At 38.0% G+C, this 22247-nt stretch overlaps 1 protein-coding gene across 2 annotated transcripts in view; it reads left to right on the top strand.

Moving 5' to 3' along the window:
* LOC120537372 (LON peptidase N-terminal domain and RING finger protein 3-like) overlaps positions 1-14188 on the top strand; it is a 48342-nt gene extending 34154 nt beyond the window's left edge. For both annotated transcript variants that reach the window (XM_039766272.1, XM_039766274.1), the window contains exons 9-12: positions 223-381; positions 3717-3879; positions 9942-10091; positions 10808-14188. In XM_039766272.1, coding sequence (XP_039622206.1) covers positions 223-381; positions 3717-3879; positions 9942-10091; positions 10808-10966 — 631 coding nt within the window. In that variant the 3' untranslated portion in view covers positions 10967-14188. The remainder of the gene's footprint in view (positions 1-222; positions 382-3716; positions 3880-9941; positions 10092-10807) is intronic.
* Positions 14189-22247: the final 8059 nt, after the last annotated feature.

The following is a 22247-nucleotide window of genomic DNA, read 5'->3' as shown; positions in this document are numbered from 1 at the left end:
TAAGACAAGTATTGTTTAGTCGAAACAGTAATTGTCCAACAGGTCCCCCTTTGTTGAGTGTAAAGAAGTTTGCAAATATCCAACCATGCTTTCACCATTGACAGCAACCGGGGTGCTTGGTTATGAGAACTGACAAAGTGGAGAGTGTGGTAGCAGCCTCCTTATTCTTCCCTGCTTTGACCTAATACCTTTTCTCTTTGTTTGCTTCATTTCTCTTCTCAGTCTGAACAAGAACGTGCCTATTTTTGTTTGCACTATGGCCTTCCCCACGGTACCCTGCCCACTGCACATTTTTGAACCCTGTTACCGACTGATGATTCGGAGGTGTATGGAGACCGGCACAAAACAGTTTGGGATGTGCCTCAGCGACCCAGTCAAGGGGTAAGAGATGTGTTTTTCCATTTGTTAAGTTTGTCCTTAATTAATTCAATGAAGGAAGCATAGAGCTCCCAAAGGTCTCATTTACCAAGAAAGACTGGCGATTGCCCATATTTCTTAGTGACGTTTTGTTTGCTGGATCCTTCTGGAAAACTGCACAAACTAAGAGAAGGGTAGGCATTTCAGTGCTGTTTTTGCAGATGTTTGCCACAGTAGACCAGTGCTAATCGGATTAAGGGAAGCATCTGTTTATGGGTATACAAGAAGTGGAACTCTTGGGTGGGATTGTCTCTCCCTGAACTAAAACAGCTCCTGGCAGTATCTTCTCACAAATCCCTAGTCGTTCACCACTCACATACTAGCTCAGTGTTTTTACCATTTGGGACTTGTTAAGAGTTGTTCACAAATCCTGACCCACAGTATCATCCTCTGAATTATTGCTCAGAACACTGAAATGTACTTCTCTCACACATCTCCTTTTTTATGCTTGCAATTTAGTTTCTTCAGGGCCAGGCCAGGGATTCTTTTTTCACAAGTGTGAGAGATACCAGAGGCACTGAGTTAACCTAAATTTGCACCAGCATGTGAATGCTGCTCAAGACTGGAAACGACTGGCTCAAACGCAAGTGTGAAATCTCCCCAAGGTGCTGAGTTGACTTAACTTGTAATATAACATCAAGCCACACCTCAGCACTAGTGAATGCAAAAACAAGTTTGCAATGAAGAAGTCATATAAAGCAGAAGCTAAAATTGCATTTGGCAGACTAGGAGAAATTGTAAGTTCCAACAGTACAACCGAACGAAGTGATATATACGTATGGCGCCATTGATTTTAAAATCTTTAATAGAGTATGGTCTAGTGGCTAAAACTTTGGGCAACCAGTTCAGTTTCTGCATCCTGCTCACTATGTGACTCAGAAAAAAAAAATTGGTGCTCTGATTGTGAGAGATACAGGGATTTATAAAACGTCAGAGTCTTACAAATACCATTGAAATTAAACATGTTATATTTTTCAACATAATTCTGTGGGTATTAATAAATATCACTTGTTTTCCTTTTCTTTTATAAACCACTTTACTGTAACTGACTTGTCATTTTAATAAGTAGGATAACTGTCCTTCAGATTGGGGAACACGTTTTAGTCACACTGGTCCAGGCCTGTAGAACAGGGTGAGTGTGGTATCTACGCAAATCCATAATTCCACTGCGCACCCTAGCAGCCTGTGCTTTGTGAGTGGGGGGCATTATTGTGAAGCAAAAGGAGGACGGTCGGCTGCTTTCCTTGTTGCTTTTCCCTGATTAACTGATACAAACTGCTAAACAAATAGCTTAATATCGCCAAGTTATGGGGACGTTTTAAAGCATGTAATCAATATGGTCAACACCTTCAACATTATAATAAGTTGTGCACATGATCTTGTCGGCACTGGCTTAAACCATGAATTTCATTGGTGTTTGAGAATTGCTGTACTGCCATTGCTTTGATTGCTATTTGGACTCTGGCTCATTGTGATTTCTCCAGGTTTGATCTCTAGTCTTGGTTTATCAGCTTTAGATTTTCATTGGAACACTGAAAGCAGTGAAGCTCAATTTCAAGGAGTCAAAATCCTGGGTACCCAATGCAGAGACCTTGCTCATGTTTAATATTTCATGAAGAATGGATTCAGCTGACCTTCAATTAATCCCTAAAATGTCTGCTGTCTCACACACTTATCGTCCCTTGATTTTCTATCACAATTCACTCCATATTGGCAATACTTTATTCTGTTGCTGATGTTGAATGCCAGCCAGAGCTTGGTTCATCTTTGAGAGGCATCCCGGCCTGTTGGAATTCGAAAATCCACCTCTTGAGTGTGGCACATGAAAGAGACTGATGATGGTACATGTTGACGAGGTGAAAATGAATCTCCAAATTCATACTGACGTGTAGAGTTAGAAAATCAGTGACAGCATAACACTTGGTTTTGTGTTTTTCAGCATTGACTTTTTTGAAACATAAAGCATAAAAAAAAATACAAATTTATAATTAACATATTTCAGTGCGCAGGACTTCATTTTTGGTTACTTAGAAAATCAGCACCACAGGGAGCCCTTTCAAGTCTAAGCACAGAATTTTAATCATACATGTGGAAAATTGATACCCTGGGTATCTGTCTTCAAACCTGTTTAATGAAGTTCAGCATTGTAGCAGCTAGATCCAGCCATGCAAGAATGGGGCTGGTGTCGAGTGAAATGATTTGGACTAAATTGAATTTGTTTTGCTTTGGAAATAAAATTGCAAAATAAAAAACATTTTACTTCCATTGACACCATTGCCATTGATAAAAGAAAGGCATTTACTTCCTTACTGGAAGTGTTTTCATTCATTAATTTTGCTTGCGTCTGTCTGTAGTATTTAAATCAAGATTTCTAGTGAAAAACAAAAAAACCACCAGCCTCATTTCCTGTCACGTTGAAGACATTTTGTTAAGCTATCAGCCATTTGTTGTACTTATATGTGCAACGAAGCCTACTTTACAAATTATGATGACAAGCTTGGCAATTGCAACCCTAAAGATGCATCGAAAACAAGGAAACAATGAGTTATTGAGTTGTGCGTATCCTGAACCTCATCTGCAAGAGTCAAGAATGAGAAAAAACGATTCAGTAACAATTGATGTTTGGGGGTGATTTTCATGTAGAGAGTTTTCCTATAGAGAAAACACAATATTGTGCATGATCATGCATTTATGGTCTCTCGCCGTGTGGAAAATATGCAGCATGTCACAAATTTTAATGTTGGTTTGGCTGAACTATATACAAAAATAAACATAGCTAGGAATACATAATTCACCTATCATGTCCATCACTTCATTGGGTAGAAGATATGAGCCATCCTCATACAGGACACAAGCCCATTCCAGGGCATATTTGCATCCACACTTACTCATTCATTGCTAGTTTAAAGTCATCAGTGAATTTGACCTTTACATTTGGAATGTGAGTATCTGGATGAAAACACACACAGCTATGTGGAATATATGTGAACTCCACAAAAGCAGTTCCCATTGTCAGGATTTGTATACAGTATGGGACTATGGAAGGGTGAGGCAACCGTGTTAACCATTGTGCCCTATTGAATAACTTGAAGATTAAGTCAGAATTTGAATCCAGTCTGCAGAGGCTGTACTACCATATGTTCAGATTGACTTGATCAATAAGTGTACTGTATATAAATATTTTTGCCATGCACAAGTTTAAGGATATACTGTATGTGTCTGCCCTGCATGATGCTTTGCATTCTCTCTTTAAAATTTCACACTACTCGCTCAGTCATTTTGGTTTTTCTTTCTCTTAGATTTGCAGATTATGGCTGTATCTTGGAAATACGGAATGTGGAGTTTTTTGCTGATGGGCGCTCTGTGGTTGACACCATCGGAAAGAGGCGGTTTAAAGTAATTGAGCACAGTCAGAGAGATGGCTACAACACAGCTGATATTGAATACCTAGAGGACAGGAAGGTGCGTATGGAAATTTGAATCTCATGAAGCAAACCTTGCTTTGGAGACAAATTTAAAAATGGTGATGGTGTTGCTGTGTCTACTTTACCTCTTCATCATAAAAACTATGTTAATTAAACTGAATTAAAAACATTCTGATGAGGAATTGGCACCTGTATTACAAATGTAAATACAGCATTGGCAGAATCAGATTAGCACATTGCCTGTTGTGAAATTAATATTTTAATGTGGGCACATTCCCAGAGTCCCAGCTGTATAACCTGGTCTTTATGGTACTTGAGTGGAGTTTGAACATTCTTCTTTTGTCCATGTGGATGGTTCTTCATTTGGCCCAGTTCCCCCCTTCTCAAAGAAGTGTGATTTAATTTAATTGGCACCTCTAAGGGCGGCAAGGTGGCGCAGTTGTAGTGCTGCTGCCTCGCAGTAAGGAAACCTGGGTTTGCTTCCTGGGTCATCCCTGCGTGGAGTTTGCATGTTCTCCCCATGTCTGCGTGGGTTTCCTCCGGGTGTTTCAGGTTTCCTCCCACAGTCCAAAGACATGCAGGTTAGGTGCATTGGCGATCCTAAATTGTCCCTAGTGTGTGCTTGATGTGTGTGTGTCCTGCGGTAGGCTGGTGCCCTGCCCGGGATTTGTTCCTGCCTTGCACCCTGTGCTGGCTTTGATTGGCTCCAGCAGACCCCCGTGACCTTGTGTTAGGATATAGCGGGTTGGACAATGACTGACTGACTGGCACCTCTAAATTGGCAAGATATGTATGTGTACACCATGCAGTAGACTGTCATCCTGTTCAAAGCTGGCTACAGTGCCCGATACTGCCAGATTAGGCACTGAACTTCCATAACCAGCAGATTGGAAAATGGATGGCTGTATGTTCTAATGGGCCTACACCTTTTGCTGCTCAATTTCCATCACAGCCACTGCCAACATAGACAGAAACATTTGCTTCCTTAAAAGCTCTGCAATGTGATCGCCTGCAGGAGCTTTAGGGATCCTTTTCTACTCCCTAAATAAGGGTTTTTACACAGTCTTTCTGAATAATGGATGCATACTTGACCTATTCCAAAAATATCCAAGACATATTTTTTTAATCTTCTTCTTTATGTCATTGATTAGAGGTAATTTACTGACAAAACTGCTTGATTTACTACTAGCTGGTTACATAATTTTTGAAAGAGCACATCACGCACCTGAATTCATTGGCAGTTGTCCAGGTCTGAATTAACAGGTTTGGCAAACGGACTTCTATTTTGCAGGCAGTGAAGAAAATAATAAAGGAAATGCTTTTATTAATGAAATCAAAACCTTAATTAGTTACCTCAGGCTCCCAGCCCTCCTGATACTGTGTTGAGAGTCTGATTACTGTGTAGGACGTGTAGGCCTGTTACAATTTGTCTATAAAGTAACAACTTTACCTGCCACCCACCCTGGGCCTGTTAAGCAGAAAACATCCCTGATCACTAATATCATAGGCATTTTTGTCTAAAGGAAAAGAAAACAGAAATTAAACAATGGTCATGTGATGTAATTCTTCTGTTTATTTATATATTTATTTGCACAATATACTTGAATTACAGGCACATGTTAAATAACATAAAAATCAGTATGGGATGGTCCACTGTAGCAAATTGCTCAACAAAAGATTTTGCAATGCAATGCAAATGATTGTACTTTACAATAATATACAATCAAGTACATTAACGTACCATGCACACAAATAAATGTAGAGTAAAATGAACAGAAAATTGAATGAAGTGAACAACTTAAACAATATTTAATTTTATACTAAAACTTTAGGTCAGACGAAGAAAACAAGCTGCACAGACAGATATGGCGTAGGGATGGTTTAATTCCTCTGTCCATGTTGTAGTGTGTGTGTTTGGGTGTGTTCATTTCCAAACAAGCTGTTAATTATCTTTACTTATGAATTTCTTTTGAGTGTGTGCCTGCATGCGTTGCCTCCATGTGTGCATACGAGCCCATTTAAATAAATTTTGTATCTCAAAAACTACTTGTGCAAAAAGTTTGTAGTCAGTAGATCTGGTCCCATGTGGAGCAGAATTCAAACATCTCGAATAAATTGAACACATTCTTTGGCACTTGTCGTTGGACATAGGTCAGATAGTTTTTGAAGAAGTACTGGATGAAATTGGACCAAAAACAATAGGCCTGGGACCTGTAACAAGATAAATACGAAACAAGGTGAGGGAAGAAGATAGGTCAATTGTTGTACATAGGCCTCTGTGTTCTGGGCAGATGTCACTGAAACTGTGTTTTATCTTTGCTGTGATGTACTCATCCCCATACAACACAAAAAATCTATCATTTTCCTAAGAAAATTGTAGTTTTAAAATGAGAAAGTTGATTTTGATTTTGCACAAACACACACACATACAGACACCATGCTAAAATAAACTTTTGTTAACGTTTTGAGCATCATAGAGTAGGAATATGAACTTAACTTGATAGCAAATATTTGACCCCATCACCAAACTTCCATTTACATGGAAGTAAAAGATATATTTAATGTGAAATTAAAAAACAGCAACTCTACAACAAAACAGTAGATATCCAAAGATGATCACTGTTCATTTTTTATTTTTCCAAAAAATACGTACAAAACTCTTTTTCACTGTGACCTAAATATTGATTGGGAAACAGCAGATGAGATCTCCTTCTTTTCTAGAGAAAACTGCTTGCTTCAGAATCTGTGCAATTTGCAGATGCATTTCAAAGATATAAGCTAAAAAAGCAGAGTTCAGCTAAAAGATCATCCTAGTCACACAGTGGTATACCTCATTGCCCAGGTCATGTCAGTATGCTTTGCAAATGCACTGTGCGAGTAAGATTTTGCTTGTTTTTGTCTGAACAATGTAAAAGTTAATTTTGCTTTCTGTAATGAACTGTTCCTCTGTATGATCTCCCTGAGAGTGTCATCTTTCCCTGGTGGTCCAGAGTGTATTAATTAAAATATCTTTTAGTTCTGGATTTGTTTGTAATGTACCATTTGGTAAAGTCAGAATCCAGAGGCTTCAGGTTGAACTTAAAGCTGACATTTTCATGCTTTAGCCCTCAGATCTATGATTTTGCTCACGTAAAATGACACAGTAAGCCAGGTATAAGATTTAAACTACAGTCTTTGGATCACACACTACTTATAAACCAGGGGTGCCCACACTTTTTCGGCTTGCGAGCTACTTTTAAAGTGACCGGGTCGAAATGATCTACCTACATTAAAAAAGATATATACATGCATATATATACTGAGTATACTTTATACATAAAATGCAGGTGCCGGTCATAAAATTAGAATATCATGACAAAGTTGATTTATTTCAGTAATTCCATACAAAAAGTGAAACTTGTATATTAGATTCATTCATTACACACAGACTGATGTATTTCAAATGTTTATTTCTTTTAATTTTGATGATTATAACTGACAACTAATGAAAGTCCTAAATTCAGTATCTCGGAAAATTAGAATATTGTGAAAAGGTTCAATATTGAAGACACCTGGTGCCACACTCTAATCAGCTAATTAACTCAAAACACCTGCAAAAGCCTTTAAATGGTCTCTCAGTCTAGTTCTGTAGGCTACACAATCATGGGGAAGACTGCTGACTTGACAGTTGTCCAAAAGACGACCATTGACACCTTGCACAAGGAGGGCAAGACACAAAAGGTCATTGCTAAAGAGGCTGGCTGTTCACAGAGTCTGTGTCCAAGCACATTAATAGAGAGGAAGGGAAGGAAGGACAAGATGTGGTAGAAAAAGTGTACAAGCAATAGGGATAACCGCACCCTGGAGGATTGTGAAACAAAACCCATTCAAAACTGTGGGGGAGATTCACAAAGAGTGGACTGCAGCTGGAGTCAGTGCTTCAAGAACCACCATGCACAGACGTATGCAAGACATGGGTTTCAGCTGTCGCATTCCTTGTGTCAAGCCACTCTTGAACAAGAGACAGCGTCAGAAGCGTCTCGCCTGGGCTAAAGACAAAAAGGACTGGACTGCTGCTGAGTGGTCCAAAGTTATGTTCTCTGATGAAAGTAAATTTTGCATTTCCTTTGGAAATCAAGGTCCCAGAGTCTGGAGGAAGAGAGGAGAGGCACAGAATCCACTTTGCTTGAGGTCCAGTGTAAAGTTTCCACAGTCAGTGATGGTTTGGGGTGCCATGTCATCTGCTGGTGTTGGTCCATTGTGTTTTCTGAGGTCCAAGGTCAATGCAGCCGTCTACCAGGAAGTTTTAGAGCACTTCATGCTTCCTGCTGCTGACGAACTTTATGGAGATGCAGATTTCATTTTCCAACAGGACCTGGCACCTGCACAAAGTGCCAAAACTACCAGTACCTGGTTTAAGGACCATGGTATCCCTGTTCTTGATTGGCCAGCAAACTCGCCTGACCTTAACCCCATAGAAAATCTGTGGGGTATTGTGAAGAGGAAGATGCAATATGCCAGACCCAACAATTCAGAAGAGCTGAAGGCCACTATCAGAGCAACATGGGCTCTCATAACACCTGAGCAGTGCCACAGACTGATCGACTCCATGCCACGCCGCATTGCTGCAGTAATCCAGGCCAAAGGAGCCCCAACTAAATATTGAGTGCTGTACATGCTCATACTTTTCATGTTCATACCTTTCAGTTGGCCAACATTCCTAAAAATCCTTTTTTTGGATTGGTCTTAATTGATATTCTAATTTTCCGAGATACTGAATTTGGGACTTTCATTAGTTGTCAGTTATAATCATCAAAATTAAAAGAAATAAACATTTGAAATACATCAGTCTGTGTGTAATGAATGAATCTAATATACAAGTTTCACTTTTTGAATGGAATTACTGAAATAAATCAACTCTGTCATGATATTCTAATTTTATGACCGGCACCTGTATATGTTCTCGTACCTTGCATAACTGAATAATCCTTATGGTACAATAACAATTCAATACATTTATGGTCACTACAGTATTTGGATTTAATAATCTTTATGTGGGAAAAGGCTGACTCACATAAATAAGTAAATAAATTGAATAATGCAGTCAAGGAGGTAGCACATTTCCTCATGTTTGGGTACTTTTCCTCTGTGAGTAAGTTCCAAAACTGTCCATGATCCCCATACTTCAGCTGAATGTCATCATGTAGTGTCAAAATCTCATCCTCCACTGTAGACGAGTTTTAGGTGAAACAGTGTGCAATTTCTGATGTGAGTGAATCACCCTCAACATCTTCCCTAAATGGATAGCACTTCAATGTAGCGATTGGCTCAAGTAAAGCAAAGTCTTGAAACCGTCTGCCAAAGTCTGACATACAATTTTCAATCTGTTCTGTGTAGCATATGCTGTCAAGTTGCCCACACACTTTCCATTATGTCTCCAGCTCTGACGCGAGGTTTTGGATGTTCCCCAAATCAAGGCGCTGAAAAATGATCGCTCTCTGATTAACTGCGATTTTAGTTCCCTCTTTTTTGTCTTTCTCAGATTGCTTTTCGGAAGGAAGTCAGTTTCGTAGTTTTAATAAACAGTTCGAAAGTGCCTTTCCCCATTTTCCTTCTTTGGAATAGCAATGATAGATTGACAGATCAGACAAACACACTTTGGCTGTGACATTGTGAGAATAAAACCCTCTTCCAATTCCACATCCAGCCCATACCCTCCCCAAACATTTTTTTAAAATCCCTTCTATATAAATTAGAAGGCTAACTAGATCACAGCTGGAGTTTTGCAGTTGCTCGCGCGTTTGATCGTGATGACTAGTGTGTTAGAAGAAAAGAGATCTCAGACTGGCCGCCCTGTATATCAATCAAGTGGCAAATGCAATAGGGAGGATATATGATAGACTAACGTTTTAAATGCAACGCGATCTACCAGTCGATCGCGTTTGACGCATTGGGCACCCCTGTTATAAACTATAAAATATAGAAAGTTTACCATGGTGGGTTTATGCAAGATGTTGGTGGTTTAGGTAGTATTTTCTTTTTACTGGTCTTCAAAAAGGTTAAACGAACAGAATCAGCATTACCAATTAAAACCTACAGTGAGTGTTATTCATTTATTAGGTGGAGGGTCAAGAACTGGCTGAGCTGCTGACACTTCACGACACGGTTTATGATCAAGCCATTATGTGGATTAATTCCCTGAAGTCAGAACAGAAGGAGAGAATTGTAAGCCACTTTGGGCCCATGCCTGAGAAGGAGCCAGAACCTCAGGTATGAACCCCTTTTTCTTTTTTTAGTCTTTCAGAATTAATTAACCATTATGGTTGGACAGCAGAGGTGACCTAAAATTTTCTTTAAAGATCTCTACCAGAGATTATTTAGGGGTCAGATAAGGATTCATTTTCTTCATTTACATTTCATTAGAAAAGTGGCTGTATATTCCATTGTGTTTTACCATTGCTTATTATTTCCTTCTAGATTTTGAGCCATCCTGCTTATTACCAAAGTCCACTTCATTGTGTTTACCCCCTTACCCTAGCTAAAATACATACTGTACATGCTAAAGATCAACAGATTAAGATGACCTTATTGGACTGTTGTATGTAACTTGACTTATTTTACCCCAAATCTGTCATATGCAGATTTAACTGTCTGGTTGCATTATATGTATACTTGGGCTTCAGTGCAAGTGGCCAAAGCCCAGCAGGCTTTACCTAAATATGTTTTGCTTTCCAAACTGCACTCTAATGTACATCCAGTTCATCTCTCTGTGTGAGAATTTTAGTTCCTCATGCCCATCCTCATTGTGTTCATTTTCTACTCCCATTTTTCTGTTTGTCATAAGGTACTCATGGAGTATTCTCTTTTATCCTCTGACTTTCAGAACTACACATGTAAAATGTAGGAGCTAATCTTAGATATTTTTGCTCCTGTAGATGAGCCAAGATGCACTTGTGCTTATTTAAATCTTCTTTTTTTCTTTTCAGATGAGTCCCAATGGTCCATCCTGGTGCTGGTGGTTGCTTGCCGTCCTGCCTCTGGAAGGCCGAGCCCAGCTCCCTTTCTTGGCTTTAACAGCACTGAAGGATCGACTCCTTGGTATCCGTCGAGTTTTAATGTTCATGTCACGCAATCGCCCTCGATGACACAAGGCTTGAACAGCTTTCCTATGTGTATAATTGAAACACCAGGACTGTGTTTTTACACTACTTTGACTTCCCTCGTAGTTGAACAAAGTTCAAAACAAAAACTTTAAAGGATAAATAATGTGTCTTTTAGGTTATCGCCCTCCTCCCACAATAGTGGGCTAAGATAATCTTTGAAGTGAACTTCATATGAATGCAGTGACTCTTAAAAAAACAGCTTAGCACCTCATATGCAAAAGAAGGTGACATTTGTGCTTTGCTCTTATAGGCTGTCACCAACTGGGCTTCCTTCAGTAATAACAACCATTAGGTGTGTTTATACATTATCACACAGCTCTGCTTCCTGAAAAATGCCTAAGGGTGCTTCCAGCTAAAAAAATAGACACAGCAAATGACTCAGGCACTACAAAATGTGCTCATCTTTGTAAGCACTGGATTATTGTCTCAACCCTACCAGGAATCCCTTTTCTTTGTAAGTCTGTAAGTTGGATCTTTTCAAGGCTGGGTCACTTTAAATGAGGTAAATACAGAGGATGCTAATCTGAAAACTGGGGTGACTGAAAGATTCTGCATAGTTTATGGTTTAGCTGTACAATCAAAGAAACATGAAAATTTTAGCCTTTGCTGGTGTAAAACCTGAAATTTAGTCAAATTATGTCAAGACTGTTTACACCATTTCATAAGATCTAGTAAACAACATTTAAGTAAAAATCACATAAACCAATAAATCATTTTTAGCAAAATAATCTCAAATAAAAAAAATCAGTGAGAATGCATTGACAATGCATATCCATAGTGTTTCTATATATTAGTCACATATTAAATTTTTAGCATCCAAGTAGGCAGCGTACCCAGATTGCCATTGCTATAATCTAAATTCCTAGTAAATAAATATAAAGCCCCTCCATTTGTCACGCTAATTCAGGTGGGAGGGTTATCAAAGAATGCAAACTACATTGGACTTGCACACAATACACTCCCCTATCATTTTAAGTACATCTGGATGCTTAGCTACCCCTCCCCCGAGACATATTTTCAAGCCTCCTTTACCTAATATAATATTTTTAATTCCATAATTAATTACACCGTAAGTTCCGTCTTCTTTACTATGTTTTTCCTTCATGCCATACCACATGCACTTCAGAAGAGGTCACCCACCAGAAGCTAAGCATGCTCAGGCCCATCCAGTACTTGGATAGGAGACCATCTAGGAAAAAGATTAAGTTGCTGCTGGAAGAGGAATTGGTGAGGCCAGCAGTTGGTGCTTACCCTGTGGTCTGAATGTGGATACCAATGCTCCAGTGCAGTGATAGTTACAACATGCTGTGAAAGCATAAACATAAAACCGAGCTCCTGACTGTCTGCGGCCATAACAGATCCCTGGGCATCCATCGTAAAAAGCAGGGTGTATCCCAAAGTCCTGGCTAAATTGCCCACCATGACCTGGTCATTCTGGCCCCTTAATCCCTGTCTCTAATTAGTTAACTATCTCACCCCTTCACCACCTAATAACTAATGTGTGGTGTGAGCATACTGGCACCAAAATGGCTCCTACCGCATAATCCAGGTGAATGCTACACATTAGTGGTGGTTGAAGTAGCTCCTCATTCACTGTGTAAAAGCGCTTTAAAAAGTGAGAAAAGCACTATATAAATGCGAGAAATTATTATTATTAGTCACGATTAGAAAATCCTGTTATATTTATGGGGAAGGACTTCAACACAATGTTCTCTATCCAACTTAATACAATTCATTGTTGGTGTGAGTGGCCACAAGGGCTGCATGGTGTGATTAGAGGCCATTCAAAACAACAGAAATTAGACTCATTTTATTCCAGCCAGCATCTATCATAATTAAAAAGAGGTACTCACATGAAATCACTGAGGAATCTCAAGCCTTGAGTTGTAACAAAATGTTTCAACGCAGAACTGTGGGTAGATGTTGCTGGGCAGTGGAAAGGAGGATCAGTTAGGTGGTGCCATTATACCTATTAAACATTTGGTGGATATAGCGGAGTAGTGTTTTGGTTTACTAACATTTATATACCTTGATGGGACACAATCCTTACAGATATGAATACGGCTAGAATACATTCATGGTTTATGGATGATGTAAAGACAGGCTTACATCTTCGAGTACCCGCATGAGAATTGCATTTATATCTTTAGATGTTTTCTGCACAAACCTAATTTGTATGTTTAAAGCAATAAATAATAATAAAATTGAAGAAGTCAAACTTCTCTGACCAAGTGTTACTCATTGTGGGCATGTGCAGTACATTGTATAGTAATAATGTGTTTGTGCACTTCAGTAAAGCATACATAATGGTTCAAAAATAAAGGCATGTACAAGAAGGCTAGACTTTTGGCTTAGATGGACCTCTCAATAGATGAAATTACTGTTACTGTATATCTGCAATTGATTATTATACTTTAAAAGATGTAATAGTTAAATAAATGGGTCATGAGGTAAAGAGTTTCCTGGCCAAACACCGATCCAGTGATAACACCTTTGCTTCACCTTTGTACACCGCATTTCTTGCCAGCACCCTACTCCAAGCAGACTGAAGCTTGGCTCTGTGTTTACCTCAGTGCAATGTAAAATATGTGCTACCAAAGCAAGAGTATTTGTTAAGAGACATCAATTTATAATTTTGTTTGCTGCTATTCTATTTTGGATGCTTTTTCTATGAAAGGACATTCATTTAACCTCTGCAAGATTAAACAATTTTTTTTCCTGTCTGTTACGCGTGATGTTAGCTAAGTTTTAATGACTTCATCATCTTTTAGCTTTATGTACACAGTCTGTACAGATAAAACAAACTACTAACAGGAGAAAAGAAAAACATCATTTCACAGTAGCTCCACTTCAGTAACTCAATGGAAGTATTGTGTACAAATCTGGCTTAATAATATTGTGGCCATGATGTTTGATTTAAAAGGTTTTAAATGAATAACCATATTTATTTTTGTTTGTTTATGTGTTTCTGAGGTTGGTCAGTCACTTGATGCCATTTTACAAGTCCATTCATCCCAAAGTTGTAGTTCTGTGCTATGTTTTAGCTGGAAGTACTACCATCTATGATAAACCAATCTTTATTATTATTATTATTTTTATTCGTTTTTTGTAATATTGTAAAAGCACCTTTTGTTATTTCTCCTGAAGCAATATATTTTGTTAAGTACACAACCTTTTTGTATATTAAATGAAAATGTTCTCAAATACATTTGTTATTATATATCATTTCTTATTTAAAGGATTTGACCTAAAGGCATCTGAGCAATGGCTGTGCTTCAACAAATCTGGACAAAAATTGAAAGGATAATAGAATGACTAACTGATTAGCAGCACTTTTTAGCATATCATAATGAATTTGTGCTGTTTGAACTTGCCCTATTCTGACACATTAATGAGAGCCAAAAAGGAAAGTTATTCTAAATTTACTATCTGTTAAAGCTGTGAAACAAAAAAATAATTAAAGTTAAAAAAAATCATATTACCTAATTAAAGTGGGAAAAAAGCTTGTTGAAGTATTGCTGGATGAATAAAAAAATATCAATAAAAAATATAAAATAATTTGGGTTTGAATTGCTATTTTTTTAGCTAGTCTCATAAGCCAGCACTATGACATTAAGCTAAAACTACATGGCTTCAAACACCTTTGGTCAGATTTCATAAAGTGCAAGGTATGCTACTTTCTCACTGAGGTGCTTCACTTGTTTCTTGAAACCTTATGAATAAAGTTCTGTCCAAGAGGGGAACTGTGTAACAAAACTACACCTGAAAAACTTCCTCGAAGAGCTGTATCTGTCTAGAGCAGAGGTGAACGCTGGGGCTCGTCAACAAATTACACAAATAACAAGCATGTAAATAAGGAAGTACTATGCATGCACAGACATTTAAAGACACGAGACTTATGCATAAACGTTCAGTGTAGTGAATCGGAATCATGAGAAAGCTCACATTTGTGGAAATAAATAAATCTAACTTAAGCGTAATTCTGTTAACATTCTCAAATGATTGTAGTCAATAGTCTATTGATATGTAAATAAAAATGAAAAAGATTAAAAGTATGCATGTAATTTATAATGCAAAAAAGTTCACAGCCGAGAACACATCATCAGTATTAGAATAGATAGATAGATAGACACACTGAATTGATGAACATACTGTGACATGGAGCTACAAGTAGAGAAGTGAAATGTCTATATAAGCTATTAACCTGCGAAATGAGGCGCAGCAAAAATTTAAGTATTGAAATTATTTTAACATTTTCCAAAATAACTAGGTAAGAAGAATGTTAGGAATACATTCTTTAAAATTCCAGCTTAATCTGCTTCTGTTTCATAATTCACTGTCTATGATGCAATGATTTGCTGAGAAGAGAAGTCCAATTTTCAGTCATGATTGCTGTAGAAATGTCCATCCATCCATTTTGTGAACCCACTTTATCCAGGGTTGCTATTGCTATCCCTGCAAACATCAGTGCAAGTCAGGAACATTCCTTAGACTGGATGCCAATCCATCACAGGGTGAAAACACACGCACACACATACACATACACTAGGGCCAGTTTAGCATCGGCAATCCACCTACTCAGGATGTTTTTGGACTGTGGGTTGAAAATCCAGGACCTGGAGGAAACCCACACAGACACGGAGAGAACATGCAAACTAAATGTAGGGAGGACCTAGGATGTGAACTCTGCTCTTATATAATTATAATGAAACCTCTTAGCAAACCTCTTAGCTTACATACTAACAACAAATAAACCAGGCTGTTGGAAAAAGTGCTGTGTTTCTAGAGGCTGATTGGAAAACAAACTGTTTATTTTAGTTACACGGAGAGTAAACGTTTTAGTGCCCCTTGAAACAGAACACCAAATGACATTTTTTGTCATTTTATATGTTGCATTTATCATCTAGCATTATTCATATATGCAGCGTATACATGAAGTAATCACACACACTTAAACACACACACATATATATATATATATATATATATATATATATATATATATATATATATATATATATATATATATATCACCCCTTGCTCACTTTACTCGCCACCCCCCCCGGCCTGTGCTATGCACCAGCCACTTCGTGTCTCTGCCACTCACATTGTGAAGAGAGGAGCTGACCACATCCTAAGGAGATGTGGTCGCTCCTCTGAAACCCCCTCTTAAACAGTGATACAATCGAAAAAAATTACAGGTTTTTTTACCTCCTCATTGCTCGATCAGCTGCTGGCTTGCTGCTGTGCCACATGATCTGCATCTTGTGTGGCGCTTCGAACATTTTAAAAGCCTGTACAGCAGCTGTCCTACTCTTTGTCTTTTATTTCCAGCCCCGGGCGTGGTTAAATCTCTTGGTACAAAGTCTCATCTCACGACACATAAGTTCTTGATATTTTTAATAATTATAATTTATAAATGGAATAAGAATCTGAAAATGTAACAGTATCACATTAAAGTTCAATAAATTCTGAAAAGAATGATGCCAAACATATATATGTAGGTTTTAAAAATAAGACCGATTTAAAGCGTGACATAAAAATTTCACATAAAATCGTTGCACAAAATCGTTGCACTTTTAGGCTTAGGATTTTATATATAGAGAGTAGATATATATACCTACTCAGAACACATATCTGATTACATGATTTTTGTAATTCATGTTTCACTAAGCTCAATTTAATATCTTGTCATCTTAAAGCAAACATGCACCAGGATTGCCTTAGCACAAGTATATGAAATTATACATCAAATTGACCATACACTTAAAAAAAGTCTTTGATTTTTCCATCAATCACGATATAATTAAAAATGCTGTTAGACAAGAGAGACATCTTATGTGAGGAACGTAGAAGTGACTGAGGAAAAGAATAAAATATGCCTAGAAATAATCACCTTGAAGAAAGCCAGTCATTTCTTACTGCCTTATTGCGGTGTTTGGTGTCACTGCTACTTTGATGTGTCATTTTTGGCCCTGACTGACCACTCTGTGGATGGGACAAATAGCATCACCAATAGTCCACTTGAGTTAAACCATTGTGATATGTATCAGACACTTGCCTGCTATCAGTGCAGGTGGTAAGTTATTTTGCTCCCTAGGCCAAACTTATTAGTATGCCAATTCACTGTTCGGTAGCTAACCTTGTGCGACTGGGTCCAACCCCCCATTATGAACTGCACCCTAGGCTAAAAACTAATTTGCCTTAATGGTGGTGCCGGCCTTACCTGCAATGCACTAATTTGGGATTGGGCAAGTATTATATCTTGGTCTGTCTAATGGGCCTGAAAAACTGACTTCTTTCCTGAGCTTTTTTTGTCAACACCTCAATTATCAATTCAAATTCGGAGCCCTAACAGTCTAACCCAACTTAAGAAGTAATAAAAACCTCTGAATATACAGTATGTGTGCTGAATGCATATATCTAAAATGGTATATTATATCAGGCTGAGTAAAATACACAAATAGTTGGGATTGAGTTTGTGGGTGCATATAGCTCCCACATAGCAAATGCAAGCCAGTTAAGAGTAGCTGCTATAAATGCACCGCCTAAGAAGAGGAATACAGCATGCAAGTTCTAAAAAAATAAATAAATGAGAAAAAGCAAAAATGTACTCAATTGGCTTGCAAACTGAAGCACCAGTATTGTGGCTGATTGCCTGTTTCAGGACAGAGAATATTAGTTAACTGAAGTATGCATAGCCTGTGACTCCAATGTGAAAATAAGTTTAAAACAGCAGCTCTGGCCATTCCATGATGAAGGTTTGGTGAAAAAGTCTTGTCTTGAAAAAGCATGTCCCAAACCAAACTCATGTAAAGACAGCACCAGGACATGCATACCAGAGTGAAGTTATGCCAAAGTCTTGGACATATTGTTGGCATTTTCACTTTGGAATTTAGGATGGAAGGGCCTCCTACTGTGGATATTAAATAATAATATGACATGTTCCTCTAGTATCTTCTGGGAGAAAAAGCAGACAGAATTTCCAAAATGTGATCTAAAAAATAAATAAGTAAATTCAACTTTTGTAATACCATCTCTGTGTTCAAAGTGCAGGGTTAATGTTAAGCAATGTCAGCTGCTTTCAGTGATAAAAGCAGTTCAAAGAAAAAGAGATGCTAAGGATTTTTGATTCAGTTCTAAAACTGTACGGTGTTTGCACGTTCTCCCCCGTGTGTGAGTGTGCTTTTCTTCAGAGACTCAAGTTTTGTCGCACACGCTTAAGACTTATAGGTAGGTGAACGGCCCCCTCAAAAGTGCTTCCGTGTAAGTTGGCTGTGTGATTGACTGAGATTGGGTTGAGACTTACAACCCTCTATTGGATTAATCATGTTTGAAAATGTAATGTTCTTTTATCAAATATCTTGAATACAATTGTTGCTACAAAAGGGCTTGAATGAATCATTTCAGTTTTTATTTGTCCAGTGCCTCCTGACTCACCTGTATGACTAAAATCCTTGTATATGATATACATTTCAATATACAGTTCGACTTGTCTTGATGTCTAGTTATTCAAGATGTTCAGTGTTTTGCAGTTACCCATTATTTTTGGCTTTCTAGACCCAAAAACCCTAACTTTAGGCCAGTTTCGGTTACATTTATTACAAAAAAATTTTACTTTTATGATAAAGAGCAAACCAAAAGGTGTCTTCTTGGAAAAAATGACCAGAATGTAACTTGAAGTTGTGCATGCCACATCAACTGACCCAAATGGTTCACCCTCTAAAGCAAGGGGTAATCAAAATCAGTCCTGGAGGCCTGCAGTTTTTCTTCCAACCCAGTTGCCTTATTAGAAAACAATTCTTGTCAATAACAGATCCTAGTTAATATCATTACTTATTAGTGTTTTAACTTAGCAATGTTAGGTCATTCTTATATTGTAGATTATTTTTCCTTCCTAATGATATGATTTGAACCCTAAAACAGATGAATAATTAATTCTCAGTCCTTCACTTTCTCTTCAGTTTCCTTCTGAGTACTGTAAGAAATAGCCCAGCCAAAGACAGACACAAAAACACAGTTTCCATCACACACACATTTATTTAGAACCACTATTTACATATATTTACAGTTCATAGTCCTTGGTTCTCCTGGCCGCCTCCACTCCTGTCTTGTAAGCTCTGTCCTTCTTTGGTGAAGGTGAGGTGGCCCCTTTTATCCAGCCCTGGATGTGCTCCAGGTGCCTGATGATGGACTTCCGGCAGCACTCCCCAGTGTGGTGGAAGTGCTGCCCTTTCATCTGGAAGCACTCCGGGCATAAACCATCCCTGGTCTGTCAGCACTTCCTGGTGTCCCGGAAGTGCTGTCCCCCAGGGATCAAGGACCAGGTACCCAGGAAAAAGAAGTGCCGCTCTCCCGGTTCCTCCTTCCTCCAGGCATCCCGGCGGGGCAGAGTTCCTGGCCATGTATCACAGTACTTTAGTAGACAATAAATACACAAACTGCGGTGGGCTGGGGCCCTGCCCGGGATTTGTTTCCTGCCTTGTGCCCTGTGTTGGCTGGGATTGGCTCCAGCTGACCCTCGTGACCCTGTAGTTGGGATATAGCGGGTTGGATAATGGATGGATGGATAAATACACAAAGGTGAAAATAGTAAACAGCCAGACAGAGAACTGCTGGTTCCTTTGTCATTTACATCTTAATGCTAATAAGGACCAATTAAAAACAGCTGATATAGTTGTTTAAGACTAAAATAAGCAATTAAGGGTTCAAAATCTTAAAAAGCTAGAAAACTGAAATGAAGCAGAAAAATGTTACTTGAGCAATAAGAGCTTCGTATATATATATAGAATTCACTGTTAAGCCATCTTAATTATTTTTTGGTTCACAGGGTCCCAGATTCTTTCCTAACAGCACTAGGCACTAGTCTAGAACCAGTCTTAAATGAGTTGACAATGCATTTCTGTGCAGATTCACTCACACCAGGCTAATTTACTGTTGCCAATTAAATGTTCCTGCATGTATTTGGGATTTGGCTGTAAAATACAGAATTCCCTGAAAAAAACCCAAGCAGAAACAAGGCGAGTGTGTTAAACTGCACAGAGTGATCCCAATCTCCTGCAACTGTAATGCAGCAACATTAAAAGAATACCCCATCAAAAAATATTTTTGTAATATGTTACTTATCCCACATATTACATAGTGATGGCCAAAAAAAAAAAAAAATAATCTCATGTTTTCGTGGAAAAAGGAGATCATGTTTCAGGTAGAATGGGAGTCTTTGATGACTAGTGCTGAATGACAGCAAACAATATCATAAATGTTCATGAAAAAATCTCTCGTTATACATGTTGTTTAATTCACATGTCAAGTCATCCAGTCGTAGGCTCACAATGTGCAAAACGCATGCATTTTTTACTAACATATTGTTGAATAAAATAATTCCAGAAAATGAACAAAATTTTGCCTTTAAATTAAAGATACACCTCCACCCCTCATTCACTGGCCCAGAATTCAGTTGTCAATTCAAAAACACAGCCCTGTGTGAATGGGCTTCCTGTTTGTGGACTGCTTTCATTTTCCACAGGTATTTATTTAACAATGTTTTAGCAAAAAATACATGTGCTTTACACATTGTGAGCATACAACTGGAAGACTTCACATGTGGGTTATGAAACATAAGTAACAGGAGACTTTTTTATGGATGTTTTACATGTTTTTTGCTGTTCTCCAGCACAGGTCACCATAAGCTCCCATTCTATCTGAAACATTATTATCTCCATTCTCCATGAGAATGACAGTTTTTCTCAGCCATCACAACAAACTACTTAGGGTAAGTAACATATTAAAAATATCATTTTTGTGCAGAGCATTCCTTTACGCTCTGTACCACCATGCTGACACCCTGTGTACATTCCTCGCTTAAATTGTAATCTGGATTTTATTGTTTTATTTATTTTGTGTTCACCTCAAAGCACCTGGGGACACAATTCATCAATAGACCAAAGGTGAATATATCATATGAGTAAATAAAGTTAATCTTATTAATATAGGCCACATAAATAGACATCATAGAACCTCTAATATCTCTAGTAGAGGTTCAAGTTTTTAAAAGAAATTAGCTCATGCAGAGTGTGACATTTGGATTAAGAGTAGTATAACTCTACTCCTCATTTTGTTTATACTCTCTGTTTGGAAATGTACAGAACACGCATTTTGGAATTCTAATTCAGTTTAACGTTGGATTCATATCCAACACAAGGGGAATCGCCTAATTGGGTGTAAATCTTCTAAAGCCTTTAACGTTAATAAATGAGTATGGAAGATTCAAAGGAGTCTTGGTATTGAAGTCGGATGGTGTCTATTTCCTCTAAGAAAGATTAAACTGTTTTTTATAGCTCACTAATAGCACACCAGCACTGGTTTGACTCTTCAGTGGTTTATAAAGAAGTTTGCATAAGATGAGCTGCCCTGGCAGCCTTAGTCTAGAGTAATGGGGTTATATGCTGTCCTAGATGTAGGTCAGGCTAAATGTGGAAGACAGATAAATGGGTCTCTCCATCCTACTGACCTAATTTCTCTTGACTTTTCTGGGAGGAAATCATCTGGTAATTGTTACTCAAACCTTAGCCTGGACCGGTCAAGCTGGGTGTGCTGTCTGTTATTATTGGCTCATTGATCTTCTGTTGTGTTGGATGTTTGGGATATTAGATGGTTAATGCTAATTTTATTTATCACCTTTTATGTAGAATACCTTTTCAAACAATCATGGACTAGAGGGTTCAATCAGAAGCGAATTCAACATTCTAACATAAATCATTTTTAAATAAGAGTTCTTATTTCTTAATGTGGGAACTCAATGTACAGTATGTCATTTATAAATGGCTTTCAGATTTTTAATTAACCAAGGTATCTATAAGTTCCAATTCTACAACATAATTTTGTATTCTTCTGTTTCTTTTCATTTAAATGATATATAAAATCTGGTTTTCTTTTCAGCTTCATAGCATTTACAAAGTTATTTGTAAACTTCTTGTAGTCTGACTGCAGTATGTTGCTATCTAAAAACATTTCAAAGTCACAGGACTTCTCCAATATAGGTGCCTTAAGTAATGGGGACGCATAAATGTGAATTGCATTTGCTTATCTGAGTGAATTAAAAACAAAATCTTCAATTTTTTTTCTGTTATGTAAAATCTTTCACACTTTCTTTTCCTTTAAGTGTTATTGTTCAATGATTCAGGCTCCATTGACATGGTATTTGTATTGTTCAAAATGGACTGAGAGAACAATAGAACTGAAGATCCTGTCCTGTCAGCAGTCT

This window comes from Polypterus senegalus, chromosome 10 (genome assembly GCF_016835505.1).
Source record: "Polypterus senegalus isolate Bchr_013 chromosome 10, ASM1683550v1, whole genome shotgun sequence".
NCBI lineage: Eukaryota > Metazoa > Chordata > Cladistia > Polypteriformes > Polypteridae > Polypterus > Polypterus senegalus.
Note: the sequence above shows the minus strand (reverse complement) of the source record. Positions and strands in the feature narration are given on the sequence as shown.